This window comes from Drosophila elegans, unplaced genomic scaffold, assembly GCF_018152505.1.
Source record: "Drosophila elegans isolate 14027-0461.03 unplaced genomic scaffold, ASM1815250v1 contig_468, whole genome shotgun sequence".
Classification (NCBI taxonomy): Eukaryota; Metazoa; Arthropoda; class Insecta; order Diptera; family Drosophilidae; genus Drosophila; species Drosophila elegans.
Genome location: NW_024545855.1, coordinates 1,937,684 through 1,962,553, shown reverse-complemented (window position 1 = coordinate 1,962,553; position 24,870 = coordinate 1,937,684). Strand labels below are relative to the sequence as shown.

General features: G+C 41.8%; 4 protein-coding genes across 5 annotated transcripts; 1 reads left to right on the top strand and 3 right to left on the bottom strand.

The window, feature by feature from the left end:
• Window positions 1-246: 246 nt before the first annotated feature.
• LOC108143895 (nuclear factor related to kappa-B-binding protein) lies at window positions 247-6,917 on the bottom strand. The gene is made up of 4 exons (XM_017268470.2): window positions 5,303-6,917; window positions 2,589-5,127; window positions 1,782-2,527; window positions 247-1,033 (listed from the first exon to the last, which is right to left on the bottom strand). Exons 1-4 carry the CDS (start codon window positions 6,542-6,544, stop codon window positions 494-496), a joined length of 5,067 nt encoding a protein of 1,688 aa, XP_017123959.1. The 5' UTR covers window positions 6,545-6,917; the 3' UTR covers window positions 247-493.
• Window positions 6,918-7,321: 404 nt separating this feature from the next.
• Window positions 7,322-8,939, top strand: LOC108144037 (ras-related GTP-binding protein A). 2 transcript variants are annotated; one of them, XM_017268673.1, is made up of 4 exons: window positions 7,322-7,418; window positions 7,477-7,576; window positions 7,640-8,024; window positions 8,081-8,939. In XM_017268673.1, the coding sequence occupies exons 1-4, from the start codon at window positions 7,407-7,409 to the stop codon at window positions 8,517-8,519; spliced, it is 936 nt and encodes a 311-aa protein (XP_017124162.1). In that variant the 5' UTR covers window positions 7,322-7,406; the 3' UTR covers window positions 8,520-8,939. The 2 variants fall into 2 exon arrangements, with proteins under 2 accessions (XP_017124162.1, XP_017124163.1); XM_017268674.2 differs by having other exon boundaries at window positions 7,398-7,414; window positions 7,475-7,576.
• On the bottom strand, window positions 8,864-11,041 carry LOC108144038 (beta carbonic anhydrase 1). The gene is made up of 4 exons (XM_017268675.2): window positions 10,755-11,041; window positions 9,736-9,820; window positions 9,484-9,671; window positions 8,864-9,425 (listed from the first exon to the last, which is right to left on the bottom strand). The coding sequence occupies exons 1-4, from the start codon at window positions 10,845-10,847 to the stop codon at window positions 9,024-9,026; spliced, it is 768 nt and encodes a 255-aa protein (XP_017124164.1). The 5' UTR covers window positions 10,848-11,041; the 3' UTR covers window positions 8,864-9,023.
• Window positions 11,042-12,110: 1,069 nt separating this feature from the next.
• On the bottom strand, window positions 12,111-13,934 carry LOC108144089 (luciferin 4-monooxygenase-like). Its single transcript, XM_017268741.2, has 3 exons — window positions 13,784-13,934; window positions 13,216-13,727; window positions 12,111-13,150 (listed from the first exon to the last, which is right to left on the bottom strand). Exons 1-3 carry the CDS (start codon window positions 13,925-13,927, stop codon window positions 12,187-12,189), a joined length of 1,620 nt encoding a protein of 539 aa, XP_017124230.1. The 5' UTR covers window positions 13,928-13,934; the 3' UTR covers window positions 12,111-12,186.
• Window positions 13,935-24,870: the final 10,936 nt, after the last annotated feature.

The following is a 24,870-nucleotide window of genomic DNA, read 5'->3' as shown; positions in this document are numbered from 1 at the left end:
AGATTAGTTTGCCTAATCTTGAAATAACTTTTATGTAAACAGTAAACTTTTCAAATATATAGCCATAGGCTTGTCCAGATTCCGATTCAGCAATCATTTGTTTATTATTGAAAAACATTTTAGTAAAGTATAATCATAAAGTATATTCATAAACTTCAAATTTAGTTTAAAAATTGTTAAGATAAGTTATTTTTGTTTAATCTACTTTACTACTACTATTTTTGTACAGAAAGGAAACAATAACTCTATGGTTTTATCTGAGTTTTATTGGATGTCTCTATATATATAATTTTATAAACTGTTCCATAAAATTGGTTGCTGGATGGGATATTTCTATCTCTGTCCATTTAAATTTTTACTTAGTACGAAGCAATATTTGCAAACTTTCTGCCTACATAGATAAATTACACGAGCTGTTAAAACAAAATCGAAGAAAGTTGAACCAAGGAAGGGTAAAAAACGTGGTTAACAAGCCTCTCCGCTCCTGAGCCTCCTAGTTGCCGCTGCCGGTGGCCGTCTTGAGAACCGTGGCGGGGATCAGTTTGGTGGTCAGCGCTTTGCCTCCACCTGCCTCTCCGGCCACCGTCGTGACGGAGATTTTCCCGCCTGCCGCCGATGATGCACCAGCTGCCGCTGCCGCCGCCGCCGAGGCCATGGGTATCACTTTTAGGCTGGACAGCGGCTTCAGGTTCATGCCCTGCAATCCCGGCGAGAAGAAGAGCTGCCCGCCGTTTCCTTGCACGGCGAACACGAGATTGTTCCCAGCCGTCGCAGTCGCCACTGGGGATGCTGTCGCGGTGGTGCTCACGATGCTACTGTTGGCGTTACTGCCGATCTGCTTGTTGGCCACCAGCATGTTCTTCGCCAGGCGCAGTGTTTGGGTGCCTCCCGCACCGATTAGCAGCGTCTTGGGCGTCGTCGCCAATCCGCCAGAGGTGGTGGTCCCACTGTTGCTACTGCTGGTGGCCAGCCGGAGGAGCTGGTTGCCCATAATGACGGTCTGTACAGGTGCGCCGGTACCCCGAGCGGAAATCTGTAACATAAGCATTTTAATGTTTTAGTTCATATAATATACAGAATTTTAAAAGTAACTGAGATAAGGAATTTGAAATCCATTAAAATAAATTTATAAATGTAAATACTTTCTTAATTTTAGCTATAGTACTACATTTGTGGTCATAATAATAGAGTGGCACAATTAAAAGTGCTTGAAAGCGTCCATTTAAGATACGGGTCAGCCTTCTTTTAATTTATTGTAAAAATTGCGTATCAAAAAATATTTATAAAAAACTTATAGTTTTACTTGTCTTAAGAAAATTAAATTCCTTATAATTCACTTTTCAATATACTGCAGTAAATAATTTAATAACAATTTAGGAAAATAGCCAAACCTATCCTAATTGATATGAACTTTGCATTGTAATAAAAAGGTTGTTAATAGCCGATCTGATGAGAAAATAAATAAAAAGTGAAAAACAAATTTTTTTAACAATCCTTTTTATAAACATTTAAAAATATTTTGCCCAATCTAAGTGCAGATTTTTATATTTGCATCGTTTAGTTTTAAGTATTAGCTTCATGTAAATATGTAAAAGTTTGTCTTCTTCTTTCGATTGCTATTCCCATAAGCTATAAAACTACTATTATTTTGAGCGCAGCTGTATGTACCTATATATTGGCGTAAGATAGATGGAAAAAAGGTAAGGTTTACATAGTTTTCATTGAAATTAACATAGTTTGTTTGACTAGTTTTATGTGATGATAATACTGGGATAACTTACCGCTCCCTGCACCTTTACAGTCTGACCGCCAATCACAATGTTCTGAGTCGTTCGCACGGCCGAGTTCACAACTCCAGAGCCGGTGACCACTGCTCCTCCTCCTCCTGTCACCGCCGTGGTTGTCGTTGTGGTGGTTGTGGCCACAGTACTGGCGCCCAGCTGTTTCAAGGTCTTGGCGTGCAGAAGCAGTGGTTTTCCCGGCAGCACCGTCGTCTTGCCAATGATCTTTGGAACCATGGTGGTCGACGTGCCACCAGCTGTAGTGGTCGTGCTGGTCGCATTCACAACACGTGCCATGGTGGGCAACTGCTTGGTCGTCTGGTTGGGATTCAGGGTAATCACATTCCCCGACGACGATGTGGCCAACTGAAAGATATTGTTGCCAGAGTTGGCGATAAGTTTTCCCCCAGCCGACTGCTTTTGGAGCAGACTATCCAGAGTGATGATTTGACCACCAGCTTGAGGGGAGTTCCCCACTCCCACTACGCCGCCAGATGCCACAGCTGTCGCTGGAGTTGCTCGAATCACACGCGTTGCATTTCCTCCCAGAGCGGTTAGTGTTCCAGCCTGGTTGGTGGCCATCACCGGTTGCTTGAAGTTCTGCAGCACGATCCTCTGCTGCTGCGGCGACAAATTCGTGGTTGCCTTGGCCACCGCGCCGCTCGGCGATGTGGTGAGTATTTTTGGAGCTGCTTTCGCCAGCGACTGGAATACGATCTTCTTGTTCGAGGAAATGGCCGTGTTGCCTGTGAAGCAATAAGGACATTGTTTAGGCGGATTCTTAATTTCCCAACTAAGCACACTTACCGACAATAATCCTTTGCTGCGGTGAGTTCAGGGCAGGACTAGTACTGTTCACCTTCTGTTTCAACTGTTGCTGCTGCTGCTGGAGACTGGCGAATGCCTGCGGCGACATCTTCACGATGGTTCCGCCCCCCGTAACAGGCGAACTGGCGGTGATGGTCACGGGATTTGAAGTTTCCGTGACGGAAATACTAGTCGCCGGTGGTTTGCTGGCCACAATCGACACAGCACCGATCTTCTGCTGAACAGGTCGCACGGTCTGGGATTGCGGCACAACGCGGGGTCCAAGGATTTGTACAGAGGCGGGCTTGGGACTCGTTGCCGGATTGGCGGTTATTGTGGATCCCCCAGCAGGCAGCAGTCGGATAATGTTCTTCGGCATCTGGGGACGCGGGGTGATGGTGAGTGCTTTGGGTTTTCCAGCTATCGGTTGCACCTTCACATGTTGACCCTGTTGCTGCTGCTGCTGCACATGCTGCTGCTGCGGCTGCTGCACATGCTGCTGCACATGCTGCTGCTGTTGCTCCAGGGGAATGATAAAGTTCCCTATCTTGTTGCTGGGAGCGGGCTTCTTGATGGTCAGCTTCTTGGTCACTGCTTGCGCAGCGGCTCCTGCCGCTTGAGTCGGATTCGTGGCTACATGTACGGTCTGCAGGCCGCTGGGAGTGGACACCAGTATGGGCGTAGTATTCCGCGTAGGACTGATCTTGGAGATCGCAAAGCTGCCAGGTTTCGGAGTGACCAACTGTCGTTGAACGGGCGATGGAGCTGGATTGGACATGCTCACGGGCTTGAGCAGAGATTTCTGTACCTGCTGTAGTTGGATTTGATTCGGATTAAGATTGGAGGAGGAGGAGGCTGTCACCACTGTTCCCGTGCTGGGCGTTCCAGGCGGTAAATGATACTTTAGCGGCGGCACTGGCGGGCATTTAACCGTGAGTGGTTTCTTCACCTGCAGAGAAGCACCCACTGGCAGTTGCACCGCAGCGGGAATTGGCGAAACCACTGCGGGCACCAGGGCGGGTGGTTGCTCCTGTTGGTGCTCCACGGCCATTCCGGAGCTCTCAATGCCATCAGGGACCTTTGGCCTGTTTAGCTGCTTCCTCTGCTGCTGCTTCTGCTTCACCAACGACTGGTTATGTCGATGCATCTTCTCGAATTCCGCCTCACTGCGATTGCGATGCAAGTATATCCAGATCTTGCGCCTGGCATCGTACTTCACGCAAGGATCCTGGCCACCGTGCATCCGATCCAACGCTCCACTCACGATGGTCTGCAGCACATTATCCGCGGCCTGTGAGCTGACGTATTGGGAGCACTTGAGCAACTCCGAGATCTCCGAGCGGGTTCCCTCTCCGTTAGGCAGCCGGGCGGTGGCATCTCGCACCAGCGTCAGGATGGTCACGAACGGCGGCCGGTCGTCCACCATGACGGCATGACCCCTGGCTTTGTTCAGTGGCAGACTTTGGGTATAGATTCCTTTGACTGGACCCACCACACTCTCGTACCCATTGAGGCGATAGGTGAAAGGTCGATGCGGATACTCGAAGCGTATCCGCTCCTGACGCTGGAACTCCAGGATCTCCGCCTGGCTGGCTGAGCGCACGGTCCAGGTGGTGGGGCATCTGGGCGGAGGCGTGGGCGAAGCATCCACCAAAGCGTTCAGATGAGCATTCGAGTTCATGAGAGGACTAAGTTGCGACTGCTCCTCCCTTTGGGTTCGCAGCCAACACTGACACAGGCTGAGGAGTCGCGCATCGGAATCCCGGCCAGCGCCTATCCATTGGTAGATTCCCAACTGAGTTTTGTGCTCAATATAGGGAACATAGTCCGCCGGAACGGATCCAGAATCACCCGATATGAAGCTAATAGCCGACTGAAGCAATTTGGACCAATCCGGCACGAATCTGGGCCACTCCCCGGTGGGTATCGAGGCATCCGAGTTGGTTTCCCGCCAGCTGGCCAGCAGGATTTGCAGTTCTCCGTAGGTGAGCCGATGCTGCGGCGTGGACACAAACAGATCCCTCAACAGCGAGAAGAAGGAGGCGGGGCGAGGTGAGGCTGGCGGACGAATCGGCAGTTCGCGGGTGGGACTGCCGGTGATATGGCCAGTGGCTGCAGGAGCAACAGCCGCGGGTTTGCTCGATGGATTGGTCGTAAGCGTGGGACTCGCCTTTGAGTTGGCTATGGGTCCGTTGAAAGGCTCCAGCTTGGGTACCGGATGGGGAAGAACAACTGGTGCGGGAATTACTTTCTTTGGCATAAGCACAGGCTGATCCTTGGCTGGCAGTTGCTCCTCCGGCTGATCCTCCGGCGCCCGACGGCCGTACAGCTGCTGCGGCTCGTCCATCAGCATGGGCTCCTCATCCGCAAGCTCGCCCTTCGCTGCCGCCCCTCCGATGGGCACAAGGGCAGGTGGATCCGGATTGAGGCGTGCCATGAGCGCTTTGGGTTTCCGACCTGGCTTGAAGCTTCCAACAAACTGGGCACGAGTACAGATGTCTCGCAGACGCACCTCCGAAGTGTCGAACTCGGGACTTTCCTAGAATGGGAAATGGATTAGAAATCTGTGAACCCATAGGCTATTTAAAATTAAATAACTAAAGCACGGAACAGCCCTTCTGTTCTCATTTTCTGAATACTAGAACGCTATAAATTTGTTAAACAAAAGAATCTTGCTACACAATTTGTGTTTACATAACATGCCCACAACTTACAGGTTGTTCCAATTTCCGTCGCTTGTAGTCCCGCAAATACTTTCGGAAGTTCATGTCGTTGAGCTGGGGTATCCGCTCCGTCTGCATGGAGCGCAGCACCTGGTCATCGTCCACGCCCGGTCGCCGCTTGAAGAAGGTGTTGTAAATGCATTTCTTGTCCGCCGCATTCGATGGTCGGCCAGGGCCAACCGGCTCCGGAGCCTTTGGCTCCTCCAGCTTGAATTCCCGCGGTGCCTTGGCCAGGCGGTCCATCAACTGGGCGCACTCCTCGTCCTCTTCGTCCTCCTCGGCACTGATGTCCCCGGGCTTGGCATCCAGCTCGCCCATGAGCTCGAGCAGCTCCTGTGCGTAGCGTTTCTTGGCTCGTTGCGTGCAAAATCGATTCTCCATGGAGAGGGCGGGTGGCTTCCTTTTGCGGGGCCGTGGGTTGGGCAGGTATTTGCCAAAGGTGCCCTCGGCGGGCGGGGCAGAGGAGTAGGCGTGCTGCAGGAGTTGTTCCCTGGACAGAAAGAGCTCCTTGGCCAGCTGGCTGAGGCGTTCGGCCTGCTGGAAACGGAACTCCCTTCTGCCCGAGTGCTGTATGCTGCGGCGGAGCTGCAGGACATCCGGCCGCAGGTTGCCCACCTCCAGCTGTCGTTGGAGTTGCAGCAGCGGCGACTGTCCAAAGCGCTGGAGGCCACCATTGAAGAGCTGCACCAGGGTGCGCTGCTGCTCGGCGCTCGCCTGAGCCTGTCCCGAGACCAGACCCGAGAAGTCCGGCAGCAGGGGCTGTAGACGGGCCTGCAGATGAGGGGGCAACAGCTGCCAGGTGTCCAGCGAGAAGAACTCATGGAAGATGGCCGAACTTTCGCACAGGCCCCGCGGCAACCGGAAGACTTGCTTTCCATTTAGCTGCGCCAGCTCCAGTTCGTCCGAGCGACAGGTGGTGGTGTCGTCCTCCGTCTCCGAGCCACTGGCCGCATCCTGGTCGGACATGTCCTCGTCCTCGCCATCGGGGTCCTCCTCGTCCGGCGAACCACCGCTGGAGGATTCGGAGTCCGATGAGCTGCTGCTCCCTTGGCTGCTGGCCGTGCTGCTCCCACTTTGCGAGCTCATCCGGCCATCGCCCTCCTCCTCCTCCTCCTCCTCGGAGTCCACACTACGATTGGGATTGGGGTGCGGATTGCGAGCTGAATCTGGATTCCCATTGGCATTTGGGTTCGGCCTGGGCACTGTGTTTATGTTTATGTTGCTCATCCTCATCGAATCGCCTGGAATTCGCCACCACAATTTTCTTCGCAAGCAGCGATTTTTTCTCTACACTAAGTTATAATTTTTGTCTCTTACGCCGCCGTTCCTCGTTATATCAATCAGCCAGCGTTAGCTGGTTTTCTTCTTTTTTTATTGTTAAGCATGTTTTCTCTGCGATTTTTCGCCATTCACCGCGACACGCGGCCACGCTAGCGATGGCCTCAAGTGGCGGTGGTGGTTGGCCCATTTGTGCGGTTTGAAATTAGTGCACTTTTGCATTTTAGGGGTTAATTTTCACCGTTACGTAAGGTTTTTGGGATGGCATTTGGGAACTTTCGTGCCTTCTACGAACTGTACAGAGACATGTCAAAGAAGCTACAGCATTTTCTCAAAGCTAGAGGTGGACGATTAAGCGGCCTTGAATTGTTCTCGCTCCCTGTGACTGCACCTTATCGGTTCTTGTATTGATGAACAACTAGGTTTACAACACTGAATTTCAAATAATTCGAACTTCATATAAACATAAAATGTAACATTTTTAAAGCAGAAATTCATATGCTTAAAAATAAAAACAAATGTATAGTAACAGTATTTTTTTATCAACAATTTTGACACTATGAATTTTTAGAATTATTTCTTACGCCAGCAATTTTTTTTAAGCTTTTGCAAGACTTCAATTTTTTTTAATTAAAATCGGTTGTTCCTGTAGCAAGATAACGGTATATGAACCAGTTCAAATAGGTAACTGGCTGGAACGAAACTATCGATATCTTCAACCGAGCTATCGAAGGTATGACATCTCTAACCCAGCCTACTATTTGTTTTTATTGTTGATTATAATATTTTCCTGGAGATCCAAAAAACTAGCAGCACGATGAAGAAAAAGGTGGGGTCTTTGCCTAAACCAGTTCAAGAATTCGATTACAATATATTTGCATTATCAGGTGTTGCTAATGGGGAAGAGCGGATCGGGGAAGACCAGCATGCGCTCCATTATCTTCGCCAACTATATCGCCCGTGATACGACACGCCTTGGAGCAACAAGTGAGTAACACTATATAATCGAGAAGGGGGCACTGATATAAGAACTGTAATATGTACCCGCAGTTGATGTGGAGCACTCGCATGTGCGGTTTCTGGGCAACCTGGTGCTCAATCTCTGGGACTGCGGTGGTCAGGAGGGCTTCATGAAGCAGTACTTTGCCCAGCAGCGGGACAACATTTTCCGGAATGTGGAGGTGCTCATCTATGTGTTCGATGTGGAGAGCCAGGAGATCGAGCGCGACATTCACTACTACCAGAGCTGCCTGGAGGCCCTGCTCCAGAACTCGCCGGAGGCCAAGATCTTCTGTTTGGTGCACAAAATGGATCTGGTGCCGGAGGAGCATCGCGAGAACGTCTTCACGGAGCGCATGGAGGATCTCATCAAGTTGTCGAAGCCGGGCAATGTCACCTGCTTCCGCACCAGCATTTGGGATGAAACTCTTTACAAGTTAGTGGAGGCTAAGTTACCTTCTAAAGCCATCCTTAATGTCTAAATGATTGCAGAGCCTGGTCTTCCATTGTCACCATGCTGATACCGAATGTGGCCGCTCTGGAGAACTCGGTGACGCACTTCGCCAATGTGATCGAGGCCGATGAGGTGCTGCTGTTCGAGAAGGCTACCTTCCTGGTGATTTCGCATTGCCAGAGCAAGAAGAACCGCGATTCGCATCGCTTCGAGAAGGTGTCCAACATCATTAAGCAGTTCAAGCTTAGCTGCTCTAAGTTGGGAGCCAAGTTCCAGTCGATGGAGGTGCGCAATAGCGCCTTCGCCGCTTTCATTGACACCTTCACCAGCAACACCTACGTGATGGTGGTCATGTCGGACCCCACTCTGCCCTCGGAGGCCACACTGGTCAACATTCGGAACGCCCGCAAGTACTTCGAGGAGCTGGAGAACCCGAGCAACAGTGCCATGAACCACCACGGCCACAAGTACCATTGATGGCGACAGGAAACATCGTTGTTTTCCCTAACCCCAATTGCCGTTCTCCGTTCAAAAGACATGAAAACCGTCTAATGTTGTGCACACATCGAAGCGCCCAAGGTGCCGCCCCCAAAGTCTTACCGCTTCCCGTAATGATAAATACGTATATATGTAAAAATCGCTCACTTATTGCCAGGCTGGCCTAACGACTTCTGGTGCAGAACATACTGCTTATACCTTTGTTACAACCATCTTCACATGAGATCAATGTAAACTTAATCTTTAAATAGCTTTTTTTAGTTACGCCAACCTGTAAGTAAGTGAGCGATGGATAGTCATCTCCTTCGTTGATTTTTCGTAGATTTGTAAGTTGAAACCTTCGTAGGCCTTAAGTTTATATACAAAAAACAATTACACACTTATGAATACGCAAAACAATCCTAAAGGTTGGTCACTTGTAAATGCCGAACGCGGTATAAGGCCCACATATCACAGATAATCCAGTTCGTCCGCCGGCTGTGCCTACGAATAGAATCTCCTGACCTCCTCGGACAATCGGTCCACGGTGTCCTCATCGACGGGCATAAAACGCTTGGCCCCGCGACTAAAGTAATAGATGTCACCGGTGTAAATATCGAACCACAGCGCGTGGATGTGCAGATCGTGGGATTCTAGACGAGCCTTAAGGAATCCGTACGAAGCAATGTTGGACATCTGCTGCAGCGTGTTGATCTGGGACAGCTTGTCCTCCACGGCGAACTTCTGTTCCTCATCGATGTAGGCCACAAAGCGACGCAAAGGTGTCTCGGAAGAGAAGACCAAAGGATGCTTCATGCCTGCATCAAACCACTCCTGGAACCTCTCTAAACTAGTGTTGGCATGGGTGCACAGCCAGGATCTAAGAGGAGAGAGACGACGGTTCAGCTGGTGGAGAAAGGTAATTATTTAATACATTTTGAGTTAAAATATAAGCTAAGTATACCTTGGAGGCGAACTCGGGATCCCTTAGTTGATAAAGCAGATTCATGGCCTTGCAATCGCTGTGTCCACAAACGATTATGTGCCGTATGTCGTTCACCACACATCCCAGTTCCAAGGCCGCCGGCTCGCAGCTGAAGTACTCATCCTGGAAGTGCTGGGCATGCGGTATTAGATTGCCAGCATTACGCACTTATCCGTGGGAATAGACAGGTATGTTAAGCTATAAAAACCCACCGCGACTAGAGTTACTCACCCACAAACATATCACCCACATGGGTGTCCGTGTACCGGGTGGGAATCATTCTACTGTCCATGCAGGTAAAGAAAACGGCCTTCGGCTGAAAGATAAAGCGTATCAAGAGTTAGAACACATAGATATCGGTCAGTGCGTGAATATACTCCGAATATAGCCACAGCAAGTTATGACATACTTGGCAAATGGCCAAATGGGCTCGGTTCAAGGCTGGCCAACAAGGAAATTCGAAAACATTGAGTATATTGATGGGAGAGCATATCTTGGGAATGACATGTGCAACTTATGTCCAAATTCTCTATACAATTGAGGCCAGTATAATAGCTCTGAGGATTGCCGATTTCTTGTAGTTATGGGCTTCTTATTTATAATTTAATTATCTACAAAATTTTTGTTAATATATGTTTAATTTTATCTGAGCAATTTTAAAGCAAAACGGGATTTTTAATATTTTTTAAAAGATTTTTAAAGCTTAATAGATAGTGATATTTTTATAGATTAGAAATATAATTGTGCAAAATAGAAACATCAATAATTGTTAAATGTGTATTTTATTTTCCTTTCATTTCTTATTTTTTTTTAAAGTAACTGCAATTTTTATAAATGTTTTAGTGAATTTTCCCATCGTTGTACCAAAAACGCCCAAACACATTTTCATTTAGAATATAATTAATTTAATAATTACCAAAGGTGCACTGCACTAAACTCAAAAACACCCGAAAGCAATCAGTTAGGTATAACAAATTAAATTTATTATTAAACAAACGAATGGGGGGTGGCAGGGGGTGAATTGTTGGTCAACCGGTTTGCCTGTGTTTTTGTTTACCAAATAAAAAATAAAAGAGAGCGGATATAAAGAGAGCTAATTAGGAGAGCGCAAGGTTTGCGCCAGACAAGTCGAAAAAAATGTGATAATGATATAAACACAGACAAAAGCATGTTCTAAGGTTTATTTTGTGAATGTGAACAAATTCTAGACAACTTGTTCCGAAATCTTGACCTATAAACGTATTGCTCACCTCTGGATTATCGCGCACTTTCTGAAACTCTTTGACCATTTGCTCACGTGTGGTATTCCTGTACCTCATAATTCCCCTCAAAATACGCTCCATTTCGAACTTCTTTTTGTTTTGGAGGGGGGTTTCGCTTAATCTTAATTTGACACTTTTATTGCACGCACTTTGGCACCCGAATTGATTTTCCTTGATTTGTGTATAATAACGACGCGTCCGCGTTTAGCAAAAAATACGATGGAGCTCGGTTGACGGCAGTGGAGCACTTAAATCGGAATTGTTGCTTCCAAAACATGCGACCAATTTAGCGAGCAGCTGTTGTTGTCTCTCTCGGGAGAGTGCTCCCCATTCTCTTGGGGAGCAGATAAGAGCAAAACTAAGAGAGGGCAAAAGCCCCAAACAATTGGGGATAATTTTAAGGTGCTAATTTGCTACATTTATATATGCACATCTGCGGTTAGACTTAATTATTTCTGTTATGAATTTTTCTGTATAAAAATTATAATTTAATATGCATTGTATTTAATATTTTGATTTAAATATTAGATATACAATTTTGAAATCAATACTCAGATATATATTATTGATATTACATTTCTTATCAGTGTAGCATCTGCACATGTTAAAAATATAAATTAAATTCAGCATTAGAAAAAATGATTAATTTGTAAGTTTCTAAATCTGTTTATATGTATATAGGAAGTGAGCTTAAAAAAATATAAAAAATTTAATGGTGTACCCTACCCACCATATGTTTATATTTTTTCTGTGTAAGAGAACTTTTTATTGTGACATTGTAAGAGTAAAATTCTCCCCACCCACAACTTTGCACACTCCTTTCAGAAGCGTTTTGTCAGTAAACATTATTATGGGGTGCGGAAATCAATTGCTTAATGGCATTTCTCTGAGCTAACATCTCTGGCAATTTCCAGACAGTCGACTTACGACAAAAGTCAACTTATTCGCCAGACTGGGGCTTATCAGTGGGGCATAGTAGGAAACGACTCGTAGAGATGATGATGAGGATTTTATGGCTTCCACGATTTCTATTTATTGAGCTGTCGTTTTTCCTAATCAATGTTTTTGATTGAACCTTTTGATAACTTTCCTGATCTTTGAGTGTCAAGGTCGTTTTAGCTTTGTAGTCTTTTCGCTTATATATTTGTATGAAATTATATAATTCCTAATTATCCGTCTGAGAATAAAAAAATATTATTTTTTTAAATATTGCGCCAAAAGTCAGATAACTGAAGAAATATCGATAAGCACGCCACTTACCAAAAGTGTCTACATTTTTTCTACATCATATCTACAAATTGAAAACCGAATGGTGGCGCCACTCTATTGGTAAATAAATAATTGTTTAAAATATTAAATATATTTATTATTGAAAAATTAAAATTGCTAAGTGAAAACAAATATTGCCTGTGTTTATTTTCTACGTATCTATCTGAATACCCTTTGCTTGGAGAAAATGTTCCTTGTTGGCAGCACGGTTGGTTTTTCCATTGGGACTTCTCTTCAGGTCGTCAACAATTAAGCAGCCGGCATGCAGCCTTAAAAACTTGGTAACTGCATACCGAGCCACATAGTCCTCCACATCCTGTTCGCTTATCAGAGCATTTGGCTTCTTGACGATATTTGCCGCTGCCTCGTCACCGTTTTCCACGTTCCAAATGCCAAAGACACAGACCTCAACCACGCCGGGTATTTGGGAGATCAGTTCCTCCAACTCGTGTGGGTAGTACTTGTTGCTCTGGTACTTCAGCAAGTCCTTCTTTCGCTCTACGATGTACACAAAGCCATCGTCGTCCACGTATCCGAGGTCACCGCTGTGAATCCAGTTGTTCTTATAAACTTTGTCCGTAGCTTCTGGGTTTCCGTAGTATCCGGGCCAAAAGCTTCCTTTGTCAACACACACCTCGCCCTCCTCGTTGGGTCCTAGCTTACCACCTTTGTCGTCGATAATCTTTAGTTTGTAGCCAGCACTCGGACGTCCCACCGCATTGGGTTTCGCATCGAAGTGCCTGTTGACGCAGGCAAGCGATCCCAATTCCGAAGTGCCATAGGCAAAGTTTAGATAATCCCCGGCCAATTTTCGACGAAGTCTTTTCTGAACTTCCATGGTACATCGCCCACCTCCGAAATTATAATATCGAATGCTATCTAGGTTGGCTTTCTCAAAGACTGAGCAGCTGACAATAGCTGCAGCTTGGGCTGGAGCCTGGATAACCCAAGTGACCTGGTAATCCTCGATAATGCGCAGAGTTTCCTTCGGATCAAAAGGTTCGTCGGATACAATTCGCTTTGTACTATAGACTCCCGAGGAAACCACCGTCCACAGACACGAGATCCAGTCCAGAGTACTGGCTGAGTACTGGACATCCGAGGTGGTTAGTTTACTGATATGCAACATTTTCTTATTAGCTCCTTGTTTAATTAACCCAACTGCCTAAATTCTACTTACGTTAGGGTGCTCAGAATAGTTCGGCAATTGGGCACTACCACTGCTTTGGGAGTGCCGGTGGTGCCGGAGGTGCTGATGATGGCCAATGGATGCGAGGATCCCCTTTCTAAGGAAGTAGGCTTGAAACCCACTTCCGCTGGCGTCTTTAAAATTTCCTGGATGCTGATAGCACCTTCTGGATGATTACGCATTGTCACTATCTTCACATCTAACTTCGTGGTGACCGCACGCACTTTTTCGTACTCATCACCATCGCAGAATATTAAACGTGGCTTGGTGTTCTGGAACAGCTTCTCAATAATTTCTGGTAAATAGGTGGAGTTGAGCGAGTGTAGGGCGATTCCATTGAAGAAACATGCGTACGCAACGGCCGATGTATGGGTGGTATTCCGAGCAAGAACGCCCACGATGTCCCACTGAGTTAAACCCAATTGGCGCATATAAGTTGCGATGCGAATAGCATTATTCAACAGATCCTCCCGCAAAAGGATCGTTTTCTCCGAGTCTGAAATCTGCAGAGGAATTTCGAAATTATATAGTAAGCGCCTCATTGCCCTTTATTACTTACCTGCGCTACACTCTTGGGATGGCGGACCATTTCCTGAAATATAATTTCGCCAATGGACAGATCCTCGCCAAACTGGGATTTCTCCTTTTCACTTCTCCAAATCTTTTCCACGTCATCGTAGTTAGTTTTGGGCTGATAGGTCATAGCTGCCACCGACTTTCAAATGGTTCCAAGACCCCTCCAAATATACTTTTTATACTTAAGTGCAAGCTGATAAGGTTTATCATTAAATAATCTAATCTATATGGTAATTAGTACCATTACTATTTTTTCATCAACAACTTTAGCTCTTATCTTCTGTTTTATCTTTATCTTCTGAGTTATCTTTATCTAAATATTGAGAATGAGTTGCCATCTAAAAAGTTTCCACTTGATTTAGTGTATGTTAAAAGCTCTACTTGAACTATGTATTTCGGAATTTAAGCTTCTCCTTTTGTCTATACTATTTTATATATTCGGATTCCAAATTTGTATCTATCCAAAACATTGTTAAGTAAATTTAGAAGTTATAGTTGAATAAATAAATTCTAAAATGATTGACTACAAAATACAAATGGGTAATGGGTCCTAAAGGTAGTATGTATAATTTTCGGATGAATTAAAGCTGATATTCAATTGCTTTTATTCTGGGCAAATTAATGTTTGTAACCATATCGGAATTTTAGCAACTCATATGTTCGTTTTTTATTGCCCTGGGAGTATCACGATCGCGTCTCCCATTCGAATGAATTGGACTCTTAGCCAGTGTAATATTAGCCTTTCCGAGAAGAGCCCAACGCATCATTCAGTGAGCGTTTTTTGTTGGTTTTCGGGCTTTGTCAGAACTTCTCAAGCATCTCGCTGGGATGTCTCCGAAAGTGGGTCACACAAACACCTGTGCGGCAGAAAAAAATGCCCACACCAATGCAAATATTATGAAATCCCCACCGCCGCAAAAGAAAGCAAAGTCTAAACCACAAACATGATGACTGACTGTGTGTGCGTTTTGCCGCCGCCGAAAGGCAAAAAGCAAAAACCAAAACAACAACCAGGGCCATTTCACCAGCAGATTCACTCTTGATGATTATAAGCTTTTGTTGTGTGTTTCGGGCCTTGTGGCTTTTGGGGACTGGGACCTGACTGACCGACTACGACGATCCATCCCCCGCAACCAGCTCCTCAAACCGCCCGTTTTGCTTTCCTTTCATTATCGAGCGGCAAAATATTGGTTAAGCAAGCAAGGCAGAGGCAATGAAATCGAAAGAAAATAGTGTTTACAGTTTACAGTCGAAAATTAAATGCTCTAGGAAAATGTATTTAAGACAGGAGATTTAATAAATTTAAAAATATATTTAAATTTAATTCTAATATCAGTTCTTCAAAAGGAAATATCTGGTGTGTTAAATACATTAAAATTAAATTCCTTTAGATCCAGTAAATTAAAAAGCTTTATTGTTTACTACTCTGTGCTATTTTAAAAGGCTTTAATTAATTTTATAATATACAAATACATAAGCTGTTTTAAGTTATTGAACGTTGGTGCACTATAAACATTACAAATAAGTAATATATTATTACTAATATTACCTGAGTAAAACAAATATAAATTCGTGAATAAATAAAGTGCTAAATTTATCGAACGTTTTTCCTTCAAAATCTCTAAAAAAATCAATGGACCCAGCGAAGCCAAAGTTAATTTAAAACAAAAGTCTCAGCGTGACCAACAAATGACGATGGCGATGCGCCAGCAGCATCTTCATCTCGTTCCCAAAAAAAAAACCGAAAAAAACCATCATGAGATGATGATCAGAACCTTAACTTAAAGCTCATTACGATAGCCATCAAGTGGGAGAAGACGAGGAGAGTTAAAGAAAAAGGGGAAGATGGGAAACAGCGTGGGTACAGCAGGCAAAATAATGAAGCAGAATCGCCTGCATGACAATGATTACTGTAGGCCAACCGAAAAAGAAAGACACGGCCCGCAGCACTCGCCATCCCACTCCCACTCGAACATTTGGATTCAAGTTGGGAACCGATGTCAGCTTTTTTTCAGAATATTTGGGCCAAAGCGCCAAATGTAAACATTATAAAAAAAGCGGAAAAAAACTCGGACGATGATGGTTACTTAACAATGTTGAACAATAAATGAGCTCCAAATATGCAAGTGTGTTTGTGCGGGATTTCGGTGGGTGTGAGTGCTCGAAGTTATTGTGGGTGTTGTGAAATCAGAAATCCAATGAAAGAAATGGGTATGCAGGTGCCAAAGGGTTTTACCCGCGTTGAGTCATGTTATTACAATCGAAAGGAAGTTTAAGATCGCTAATCTGAAATGATATTAATATTGAATGCCAATATGCAATGAATAAGATGTTTATAGGCAAACTGAATCACTATTACTTTTACATATTTTTTTTGTGATACAATAAAATGTTATTAATATAAATAGTTCTTGAAATTATTGTGAAATACTATATTTTTAAAATACATGAATCATAATGGTAAGCCAAAAATAGTTATTATAAAACCTTTAATTTAATTTTAACTTAAGGAACGGTTATTATTTTAAAAATGAAAATATTTATGCTATCCCAAAACATTTTATCTATTTTTTTTCAAGTAACATTTTTTTTTACCAAAGAATGTACCCTTTTACCAAATCAGGCATAATTACAATTTGTTTTTGTATTCAATAGTAATTAAATCAAGCCCCTGTTCTATTTTATAGAACTATCTAATTTCATTTTAACTTACATTCTGTGCTTAATTCAACTTGTTAAGATTTAAAAATTTTAAAGTAGTGTAAGAATTCGTATAAGCTATTGTTTTTGCACCCCAATACTAAGACCTATGATATGATGTCATATGTTTTTGACCAACTTATGAGCACACAGACCCACAAACTTCTGCGATTTTTTTTGGGGGTTTCCTAAGCATAATTTATATTTGGGTGTTACCTCCTCTTTTTCACTTCTCCCAAAGGTCTCCGATGTCTGTTCCTACCTCTTTCTCTCTGTCCTCATCTGTCTCTTTCACTTCGTGTGTGTCTATCTCTTTCGGACACAATTTGCAAATGGGTTTTTTGGTTGGTTCTTTTGGCTCTGACTTTGGCTTTGGGTTAATTAGTGAGTATCTTTCCTCTGCACGCACAAATAAAAAACAAAAATAAAAAAGAGGAAAGCAACAACAGTGCTTTTGGCGTTTGAGTTTTATTTTCTTTAATTTTGTTGGATTTTTATGTGTGTTTGTATGGGTAATGGCGGCGGCATTGCTGTTCTTATTAGCGTTGTAGCTTTTAAGCTTAAGCTTGGCCCAAAAATCTGGGTCACCAGTGTCGTTAAATCCTCTATACGAATGTATATTCCGGTGTGTGAGTGCGCAAATTAAATATTCACAGCGTTGGTTAAGCAAATAACATCTTCCAAGCTCATTTTCTTGTTGTTGCATTTCCTTCTGGCCACTTTTGTTAGCTGTTTTTTTTAAATTTGGCCCGAACAATCAGAGATGGTTCCGCGCATGAAAGTGAATCAGAATGTTTTAGCCGTTCTTTGCAAAGCAAATGAGATCAAAAGTGGGCTTTAGTCGCATCTCTTTAACCTGAATATGTCAACCCTACTTATTCCGCTTCTTCGTTATCGAATTTTTTTCTTTTTTCGGCAAAAAGAAAGAAGCCAATATTTGTATTCCACTTTGTTAAATGTATTGTACCTAAAAGAGAATGTCTTTCGAGTAGATTAAGAGGTATCTTTTCAAAAAAATATGCATTAAAATTGAATTTAATGAAATTATAATATGAAATGCATGATTTTTTTAAGTAAGAGGCTTTTAGCAGACTAGCTGCGTTCATTTGTTCAGTCCTATAATGCTTCAATATTGTATGAAATATAGAATTCATTTATGTATTTTAACGGCTTAAGCTTTAGTATTATATTTTAATTTTTGAGCGACTAAGATTGATAAATTTTAAGAAATCAAATAACAATATTTAACTTACTTCTTTTTTTTATTTTATGTGTAATTAAATGAAATCGTAATTGTTTTTTTTTTTTTAAATAAAATTGTTTATTTCGAATTCAAAGATAAAATAAACTTGGAGAGATGCTTTTTTAAAAACACAGTTAACATTTCAAGTTTCGTAATTCTTTTGGCAAATACTCGAATGTCCAGATGATCTGTTTAAATTCTTTGTGTAATCTTTCATTCTCGTGGGTAATTTTTAGTGTCGATTTGTGAAAAAATAATGAAGCAAGAAAACAGAATCGAATTGCTGTGGGCGTTCCTTATTATGAGTTATACATATGAGATGGACAAGAATTCGGCGATGCCGTCAGCCTTTGGCTATAAAGAGGTGTGCCCTGACCCAATTTTTTATTTATATTTATATATTTTTTCTTTTTCTTTCGGTCTTTCTCTACTTTGCCTTTGTTTATTCACGCATGAGCTCAGCATTACGCGGAGAAAGAATTCTGAATTTTTATAGTTCAAGGGGAATAGTAAAAGCATTCTTAACCCTTCTGGGAGGATGTCATTAAGTAAATATCCATGCCAATTTTGCATCATTCGGTGGGCAGGTAGCAGGTAAGCGCAGCACAATGCCAAAGGACGGCCAACGGTGAAATTTACAATTTTATGGCGGATTTTAAGTGGAAAACGGCAAACAGTCAGAGGCAGCAGCATCAGCAGCAGCACCAGCAGAGATTTTATGGCCATGACAAAAGACAGCCGGCGACAAATGTTGCATCCGCATTGCATTGCAGCCACTCTTGAGCCGCTGCCTTCACCATAGTGACTGCTCTTGCCCCGGCCAAGTCGTAAATCATGCGGCAATGTTTTGCATGTGACACGGCCCGAGTGACAAGAGATTGACCCAATTTCCCAGACTAATCCGCAGCGTGTCCAATCTCGATTTCCTTAGCTTGGTAACTGACGAGAACCCTTCTTTCGGATATTTGTATACAAACAAATGCCATTGATGTAACAGAACTGTAAACAGGAATTTTGGCCTTTTAAATATTTTACAAAACTAAAAAAAATCATTTACTTCACAGGAATATAATTAAAAACCGAACTTTATATTTCTTAAATGCTAACAAATTGTTTAATTTAATGGGAAAACATATGGTTGAATAAGTAAGGATAAAAACTAAATATGTAGTTATATTTTCTATTATTTTGTATGTATTGTCAATAAATCATAAATAAATTTTTTATAAAATATTAATTTAAACATTATAAAAAGAAATAAGTTTGATACCTAACAAATTAAATAGTTTATTTTGTATTAAGTAAATATTTTAAAGTCAAAAGACTAGATTTTTGTAGCTGTGTAGCAAATGACCTTCGATTGGTACAATGTTCTTAGATAAAGAGAATGTTTTCAATTGTTATGTAATATGGAAACAGGCCAGGGGCGTGCCCATTATCCCTTTTGTTCGGCACACGACCGACACACATGTGAGGTGGAGGAAGCGTGGGTGGTAAAGTCCCATAACCTTCAGCTAATGTGTAAATTACGTAACTGATTTAAGTGAATAAAATTTAGAAATAGTCCTTCTGATTAATAATTTGTTCTATTAATGAGGACCTGAAATTATTAAGAGTTTTATATATAACAATTTAATAAAAGTAATATAAATAATAATTTTGATGGTTAACTCAATATATATCTAATTATTATAAAGAGTTTGTAAAAAGAATGTTTAAATCAAATCAATAGACTTAGGAACCAAACTCATATGAAAGAATAATTTAAAACCAAAACTCTTAGCTAAGTAAATATAATTCCACTGCAGCCTTGAATCGTCAATTAAAATTAGATAAATATTTTCAGTACAAACACATGCCCACTTCAATCCGTGCTTATTATAATGACTCCAATTATAATTGCCTGGAATGGGAGAGTTTTCAATGGCAGTCAGCAGAAAGACTTAAAAATAACAAACGGACAAATAATGGTGGAACGAAAACTGTTACTTTCACAACGGCTAAAAGGTAAGATTATACCCAGTACGGAAGCCAAAACAGAAATAATAGAAGCGTAATAGTTGCTAATTTTGTGCATTGCTCTGGCCCCAAACAAAAAAAAAACGTCAACAAAAAGGGCTAATTATGAGCACACTTTCGGCCAAAAGCGGACGAATGAGGGAACTCACAGACAATGCAAAAGAATCACGTCGTTATAAACTGTTTTTGTTGCCATAGTTATGTTTTTTTTATTTATTTTTGAGAGCTTGATTTCAATGGGAATCGGAATTTTGTTGTTGCTGTTGCTGTTGCCACTTTTTGGGGTAGTGCACAAAAAGGTGAGCACTTAAATGAAAGTTGTTCAACTTGCTCACAGAGCCCTAAATTGTTGTAAACTTATAGGTGCGTGTGTGTGCTTAAGAAGGGGTAAGGGAAAGAGGGGTAATTGCTGTGCAAAAATAAATAAGGAATTGAGGACACAAAAAAAAAGCATTTAAAATGTTACTACGTTTTAGTAATATAAAAGTTATACGAATATTTTTTGTATAATATATTTTATTTGAAAAACGGCTTTAAGAAATAAAGATTTTTCGTTTGTTAGTACAAATTCATTCTTTCTTCTGCATTACTTTTAGTGTGTTCCCCTATTTTAAATTACATTATTGTAAATCGGTTTTATATGGCCCTAAACATCTGGTACATCAGAGATAGCATAATTAGAAAGAAGCCCCGAATAATTATGCTTTCGACTCCTCTCAGCCGTGCATGAAAATTGGAAGTACCAAGAAGTAATACCAGGTGGGTGTATTACCGTAATTGAACCCAAGTTGTGGCTTGAGGTCGAGGAATATAGCCAACCGCGTGTCATGCTTATTAAACTTTTGGTTCTGTTCCAAAAAATATTTTGGACGGCCGCACTTTATGATTGGTAATTAAAAAAATATATATATATACAATATATATATTTTTTTTCGGCCACTTTAGGAACTTTGACTGTCTGTTTTTGGGGGGGCTGGCCAAGTCATGGTTGGCCTGGTCGCGTCTTGACTTGGCTTGCTCCCATTGACGGCAAACGGGTTGCCAAAGTGCGTGGACTGGGAGGGCTGGCGGGGATTGGCGGCAGACACCCCAAAAACCAAGAAACAAGCAGCCAAATGTTGCACTACATTTTAGCTGTAGTTGCTCCTGCACCCGGATTTCAAACCGGAGTCGGAGCTCCAGCTCCAGCTCAACTTGGCATCGTCATTGCCGCAGTTGCTAAACTTGTTGCACATGTCGGATACGAGTCAGCTTTATTGAGGCGAAACTGAAGCCATGTTGGTGTCGTTAAGGCAGCTGTTTTCTAGCCCATTCTGGCTCTTTTTATGATTCAATAACTAGAAGGCTCTTTAATTTAGCTTGAAACTTTTTTTTAGCTATAATAATAATTTTCTTATATATTGGCATTTACCATTATAAATTATATATCTGTTTTTTATAAAATATGTCCAGCGTGAATGGAGTGTAAACAAAAAATCTATTAAATATAAATATAAAACATTATTTAGGTATTTTTTGGCGGAATGAAAATAATTTTACCCTTTATAAAATGCATATATGGTTGTATTCCTACGTTATGAAAAATATTGCCAGTTCTGCAAAAAATGTAAATCGTATGATTTATATAACTTACTTTAACTATTTTTCAGCTAATTGAAATTAATTTTAAATTAATTCAGCAAGTTGATTGCTTGACAAAGCCACTATTTCTACAACACTGAATTTAAGACGGAGTTGAAGTCGTTCGAGGCTGGGGCTGTTCCTAGTTTTTGTATCAGAAACACTTAACAACTTGTAAAATTCTCCGACTGCTGCAGTTGACACACATCTGTCAAAGCCGGCCAAGTGGGTCAGCTGGTGGGGCAAGTGGTGGGGCAAGTGGTGATGGTGGTAGTGCTGCTGTTGCTGCTGCTGGTGGAGTGGTGCGATCTTGTTAATCGTTTTTGATTGCCGCGTTGATGTTCCACCACCTGAAGCACTCAAATGATGATAGTCGTTTAGAGCGCCGAGCCGTCGACTGTCACAGATTCTTTACTTTTCCCCATCGCGTTACTTGCTTTCTTGATTGTTGCTATTATTTGTTATTGTTATTGTTATAGTTGGTGCGGCTACTCTAATCTCATGGCTTATTATGTGCATTATTAGCTTCAGCTTGATAGTCTTTAGACTGGCTATCACAGACTTTCAACACTTGTTGGTAAACTTCTTGGGATAAGATACAAGCACGTGACAAAAATAAGTGCATGATATGATATATAATTAAGGAATAAAGCACTTAATTTTTAAAAAGAGATTTAAATGTTATAATTTCCATAAATTTTTCAAGCTGAATTTAAACTTATAATAACAGCGTAATGGGTATGTGAAGAAGTTTCTATATCAAATTGAACGTGTTGTTAAAAAAACACATTTTCCCTCCTTTATCTATATGTAATGTTGTAATGATTTAATTTAATGAGTTGGCCCTACTTTATTAAGTACCGAATTCTGACTGGCCCCAGCCATTATAAGAGCATAAATGCTGAATGAGAAGAAGCGAAGCAGTCAAAAATTCTGTCACACACAATCCGAATCTCATTCTGGCCTCACTCGCATGTAAAATCGGGCCATGCCCACTTTTAATATTCAATAAAGATTTAACGAGACATGTTAACCGCTTTTGCAGTCACAGAATGCATAAATAATTATAGAATTGAGCAACAATTTCAGCAAAGTCATAAAAAACGGGCAGGAAAAAAGCCAAAATAAAACCGAAGTTGAGACACGGCAATTAAATTCAATTTTGTGGCCAATAAAGATGAGAAAGAGCGGAGAAAGAAAGGGGCAGAATATGGAGGGGTTGTGTGATGTACCAGGAACAGTTATGGACAAACACTGAGATAATAATTTTGTTTAAATTTAATTGTGAGTTATATTTGTACGGTAAATCACGTAGCAGCATGGAGTGTCTGTAAGGTGAGGGAGGGGCTGAGATACGGGGTATAATAACCATGTATTGGTCATGGCCCAAGGGGAAGCCTAATTGGCCAAATTGATATATTACTTTATATATCTTCCTCTGTGTGGCAATTGAAGCATGAATGCGGCAACAGAATGGATGAAAAATACTTTGAAAAGAAACGAATTTTGCGGAGATGTAATGAATACGTCTTTTAAATATTATACATATTTATAAACCTTTTGTAACTGTCACTTTCAAGTCAATTGATATGAGAAGAGAAGCTTTTAAGCTTGCTAATTTATTTATTCTCACATTTTTGCCATTTGCATTTCTAGGAAAAAAAAGCAAAGCTATTGAAAACCTTTGGCTTAAAGAAAGAAATTCTCTGACCAATCATAAATAACTTAAGCAAAACAACAATAAGGCAGAAGTTAGCAACATAAAAGGAAAGGAAACGAAAGAAATGTGTGCAGAGAAGAAGCAACAGCAAAAAGTCGGTCATGAAATCGCAAGTGACCCACTTGGCAAGCGAACGACGCAAAAAAAACAACAACAAAATATCAAAAAAGAAAAAGAAAAAAAAAGAAGAGAAAAACGAAAGACTCAGGCAACGAACGCGATGCAGACAAATATGACAAGCGACGCTAGAGCGCGTGATAGAGACAGCAAATGGCGCGCAGAAAGAGACGGACAGAGACCAGGCATCGTAGCGAATCTAAAAGAGGACACCATATTTGGCAAACAAGGGGGGTTTTCAGTGGTAAACCTGCCGTGAATGACTCGACCGGCTCACAGCCGGACCTGTATGCGTCACTAAACTTGACCAAATTGTATGTACAAGGAAGTCTGCAGACTCCACCTCACGATATCCCCCCATACTGCACCACTTTGCTTGTTAGCTAATGACATTTTTTCGTGGCCCCAGTCTCAGTTTTCCGTCTGAGTCTAGGTCTGGTCAAAACAGCAGGTTCAAGTCAAAGTGCGGGCGTCTCGGGATGCTTTTCCATGTGGCGATGGGAAATGCAATTTTTTTGTGGCACGAGGAGTTTTCCACTTGGTGTTTTTCCTAAAGTGAAAGCAAAGGAAGAGATTGTCTTGCGGAATCTACAATGAATCGATCACGAGTGGGGTAAAAGATACGTGGATAAAAGTAAAAATTGAGGTTGGCATGGAAATACCATTGTTTGCTGCTTAAAAAAAAACCCTTGAGATATGACTTTTTAAATTGTTGTTGTAAAGTAAATAAATTTAAATTAGGGATATAAAAATACAAGCAATACATTCCTTTTTAATGACTGTTTTGAGTAATAGCTTAATAATAAAGAAAGACTAAGAAGTAATTACAGTAAATTTCGGTATATTCATTCCTTTTAATAATAAAATAAATCATTAGGTCATAATAAATTTAAATTGCCTAAAGCTTAAATTAAATTGGCTTCCATATCGTTGTAAATTTTACCGATAGATGAATATGAACCGCTTTAAAAACAATTTCTCACAGGCTCAACACCCAGCGCTTTTTTCCAGCAATTTTCTTAATATTTCCCCCGCTTCTGGCCAGACTTTGAGCCGCTCTAGACACGGCATACTGTAGTATATACACCACTAGCCGCATAATAGACTTGGCCTACATTCACGACGCTCAGACACTCAAGGCATTCTTTACACACACTCTCCGCCTCTTTCACTTTTACTCTCGGCTCATAAGCATAATCATGCTTACTCATGATAATCAGACTCTGTTTCTGTTTCTTGGCTGCTCAGCTCAGCTCATTACCATGCCGGGCCACAACAACAATAGTAACAATAACAATTATTATACCGACTTTAACTAGTTTCCACACTTGGCCTGGTCTAGTCTGAGCCCGCACAATTTTCCATTTCCATTTTCTTTGCAAATGCGGTCGAGCTGCCGCCATTCTCCCCACCCACCGACTTCTCTATCACATAAAAAAATGTAATAAAACAAAATTCGTTAAAAATACCAGTGCTTTGAGATTGGGGACCCACTGGGAACTGTTTCCTGATGTGCCAATAATTTGGGTAATTAAAATTATTGCCCTAAATCATTGGCAACTGTAACACAGTGGTGGAAGAAGTATATTTAATAGTACATTTAATATTAACAAAAAAAAAACAATTATATTAAATACATATAAACAATTTA